Here is a 3801-nt window from a genome sequence, read left to right as displayed (position 1 = left end):
TGTGTGTGTGTGTGGTGTGTGTGTGTGTGTGTGTGTGTGTGTGTGTGTGGTGTGTGTGTGTGTGTCTCCTGGGGTTGCCTGTCTCAGCTGCTGATTTGGGTCTAAAAGCAGACACTTGTGATGCAGATGGAAAACGTCCAAGAGTGACCAAGATTCAGGAGGGCATTACCTGTTCTGACAAGTCTCAGGACTTCGTGGGTTGCTCTCGTTGTGACGGTGGCGTGATATACGTAAGATCGAATGCGCAAGAGCAGAGTGTGCTGCTTCAGGATGTGCTTGCCGTGGATGGAGAGTCGGCCAGGGGAGAACTATGACATTAAACTCAAGGGGAAGGCTGCGTATTCAGTACATGAGTCTGGGAAAATGGACTCACATAAGAAATACCAGGATAACCATACCTATACTACACAGAGTTCCAAGCAGGTTAGAAGCTTATGTGAAAAAATCATACTTTCAAATGATCAAATGAAATATCTGACCAGAACAAAGGGTGGGAAGAAGGGCAGGGCAGGGAGAGAGAGAACTCACGGCCCCGGGCACAAGTGAGTTGTCCTAGCTCCTAGACCGGAACTGTCAATGATGTGTCTACGTTTCAGAGCGAAAATAGAGGTAATGGTTTACTGATGGGGCAGAAACTGCATTTAGTCAGTCTGTGAGTGTGGATGTATGTGGCCAAAGATGGCAGGAGCTTGGAGAGTCAAAGGTCTGGCCTCCATCACATGGCTCTGAGTGGTTCGCTTCCTTTTCTGACCCTTGCTATCTATAGTGAAATAATAGCGTGGACCCTAGATGGCTTCACCTTCTGTGCCACCATCCTCTGTCTCCTGGACCTTCAGAATTCCTGTTATCTTAAAATTGTGTGTGTGGGCATACTGACCCATTGATGTGTGTGTTCGGATTCAAATCTGTGTGTGTGCCTGTGTGCTGTGTACTCTGGGGCATGGTACTGACGTGCTCTGTATTAATTTTTTTCTCCATCAGATCCTGACAGGAGAGGACTGGAATGCCGTAATGTATCATGGGATTGAGTCACAAGGTGGAGTCAGCAAAGGCATGTTTTCTTCCTTTTACTTCATCGTCCTGACACTGTTTGGAAACTGTATCCTTCTTGGGGCTAAGTTCAAGTGGTTCATATGCAGCATTCTTCCTGTAGAAGCCACCTCATGGCTTCCTCCAGAAGGGCTGAGGTGTGCAAGCAGTTCCTTCTCAGAGTGTGGGGGATGTGCATGCCCAGGGTGCCAGAGCACTGAGTGTGGAGGGGCTGTACAGCAAAGGGTTATCTAGAGACTGGGGCAGGTAATAACTGTGGAGTCCTTGTAAGAAGGTATGGATATGGAGTGGGTAGGGGAGAAGGCTCGCTCCATCATTAGCCTTAGCTGATAGGTTTGGGTTGAGGTCTAAGAATGTGTATTATTACAGTTTCACAAGCAAGGTCTGATATGCTGGTCTAGGAACCAACCCCATTTAGAGAAAGTGGTAGCAGGTTGTAGAGCCCAAACACACATTGTAAGCCAGAGCCAAACATCTGTGAATTGTTGCCTAGCTACTTCTTCGAAGGTGGTTCTTAGAGTTCAGGATTGGTGTTCCATCCTCCCACCTGGAGGGCATGTGAGCACAGAGAGGAGCAAGCTGAGGATAGTCCTGCTTTCAGGGAGGGGCTCGGACTTGCCACAGATCCTATGTCACCTGCTAGGACTGCATTGGTGGCCTTGTACTTGCCACAGCAGTTGGATTAGTCAGTCAGGGGTCTCTACAGTAACGGAACTTATAGAATGAACATGTGTTGTATAGGATTTATTAGAACGACTTACAGGCTGCAGTCCAGCTAATCCAACAAGTCTATGAGCAGGAAGTTCAAGAATCCAGTAGTTTTTCAGTCCACAAGGCTAGACTCCGGGAGAAGTTAGAATCCTGGGAGTAGGCTCTAATCCATCTGTGAGTGAAGGAATGGACTTACGAACAAGAACAAGCAGGCAAAATGCAAAAGCTTCCTTCTTCCATGCCCAGTAATATAGGCTTCCAGGAAAAAGGTATCCCCATCTCAACTGATCTGGATTAAAGACATGTCTTCCTAGCTCAGTGGTGCAGATTAGAAATGGATCATCCTCCTTCAAATTAAGCAAAAATCCCTGACAGGTGTGCCCTCTGTATTTCGGTTTTTGTTAATTCCAGATGTTGACAACCAAGAATAACCATCACAGCAATTAAGCACTGACATTTAGGCCAGGCATATCAGCCATCAGGTTCCTGCCCTCTTGTTTAATTAGGGTGGTTTCCTGATGTGCTTATATTTTCCTCAGGCTGGATACCCACAGATTGCTGCCTTTAGCTCTGCTTTGGGCATGAAAAAGCCGCTAGGTGTGTATGGTAGGGTTAGTCTATAGGGCATGTAGTCCTTAGAGGTATCCTGCTTGGTCTCAGCAAGGCTGTGATGTCCTATCCCATTCTATAACAATGCCCTGGATCACGGGCCCCAGCCAGAAGGCCTGGTTGTAGCAGAAGTTGGTTATGGCTGCCCAGTTCTTGCTTGTCTGGTACCAGCCAGGGCAATACGGAGAATGGCACTGCCTGGCAAGAGTGAGATCTAGGGTGAAAGAGGCCCAAGTCCTGTGAGCACTGGGCCCTGTGGTCAGCCTCCCCCCAGGGGACATCACATAGGATCTGCAACATTTTGGGTTGTTAGGATTAAGGAGTCAGGATTGATGCTAGGGATTTCACTGGCCAGTGTGCCAGCAGTACCAAGGTTATCTCCAATTTTGAGATAACTTACAAGTGTAAACCTACATGGGAGGTGAGCAATGGCAATGCTTGTCACAACCAGGAGTGGTTCTCTTCCCTGTGGGAAGAGGCTTATGGGATGGCAGAATAACTAGGTCCTGGAGAGACGCAGGGAAGATGCTTATGTTACACAAGGACCTGCTTTAGCTCTCCATCTTAGTCACTGTTCTGTTGTTGTGAAGAGATACCACGACCATGGCAACTCTATGAAAGAAAGCATTTAATTGGGACTATCTTACCATTTCAGAGATTTAGTAGACTGTAGTGCTAGAGAAGTAGCTGAGAGTTCTACATCTGGTCTGAAGGCAGCAGGACGAGAGAGACTCGACCTGGCTTAGGCTTCTGAAACCTCAAAGCCCACCCCTCAGTACACATCTTCTCCAGCAAGGCCACACCTTCTAATCTGTTCAAATAGAGCCACTCCCCAGTGACCAAGTATTCAAATCCGTGAGCCTGTGGGGGCCATTCTCGTTCAAACCACCATACGCACTGTGCAACTGGCTTCCTTGTTCCTAAAGAGTGCTGGCAGGACTTCATAGGGTTTCAGGGTCTGTTCAGGGTGGGGTGTAGTGCTGGGCACTCACCCTCCCACTTTCAGTGTGACTCAGGGAGCATGTTGAGGAAGTGTGTCAAGAATTCACAATGAAACAAAGTAAAAGAAGGGAGCTTGTGAGGCAGGGAGGTTTATGAGTCTAGCGTAGAAGCGGAGGCCTGGAAGGTGCTGCTCATACTTGGATTAGTGTGTTGGATTGGGTCTTTTCACAGCCCCAGTAGGTGTGGGGCATCCCTGGAGTCTATAAAGGCAGGGTGTATTTGTTTCAAGGCTTCACATGCAGACTAGAACAGAGAAGAGCTGGGGATAAAAGAAACGGACTGGGTATCCTGTGAAGAAGACAAAGGCAAATTGATTAAGCCTGCTTCTAATCTTTGGTTCCACAGCATCATCCCCAGAGATCCTGAGTGAAGAAAAGAGTTCTCCCTCTGTGTCTGTGTCTGTGTCTGTGTGTGTGTCTGTGTCTGTGT

The 3801-nt window shown here is 47.9% G+C and overlaps 1 protein-coding gene across 7 annotated transcripts in view; it reads left to right on the top strand.

The window, feature by feature from the left end:
* Positions 1-3801, top strand: part of Cacna1b (calcium voltage-gated channel subunit alpha1 B) — a 171978-nt gene that overhangs the window by 78807 nt on the left and 89370 nt on the right. For all 7 annotated transcript variants that reach the window (XM_021155454.2, XM_029474069.1, XM_029474066.1 and 4 more), the window contains exon 16: positions 982-1099. In XM_021155454.2, coding sequence (XP_021011113.1) covers positions 982-1099 — 118 coding nt within the window. The remainder of the gene's footprint in view (positions 1-981; positions 1100-3801) is intronic.

The sequence above is a fragment of the Mus caroli genome, chromosome 2 (assembly GCF_900094665.2).
Source record: "Mus caroli chromosome 2, CAROLI_EIJ_v1.1, whole genome shotgun sequence".
Classification (NCBI taxonomy): Eukaryota; Metazoa; Chordata; class Mammalia; order Rodentia; family Muridae; genus Mus; species Mus caroli.
Note: the sequence above shows the minus strand (reverse complement) of the source record. Positions and strands in the feature narration are given on the sequence as shown.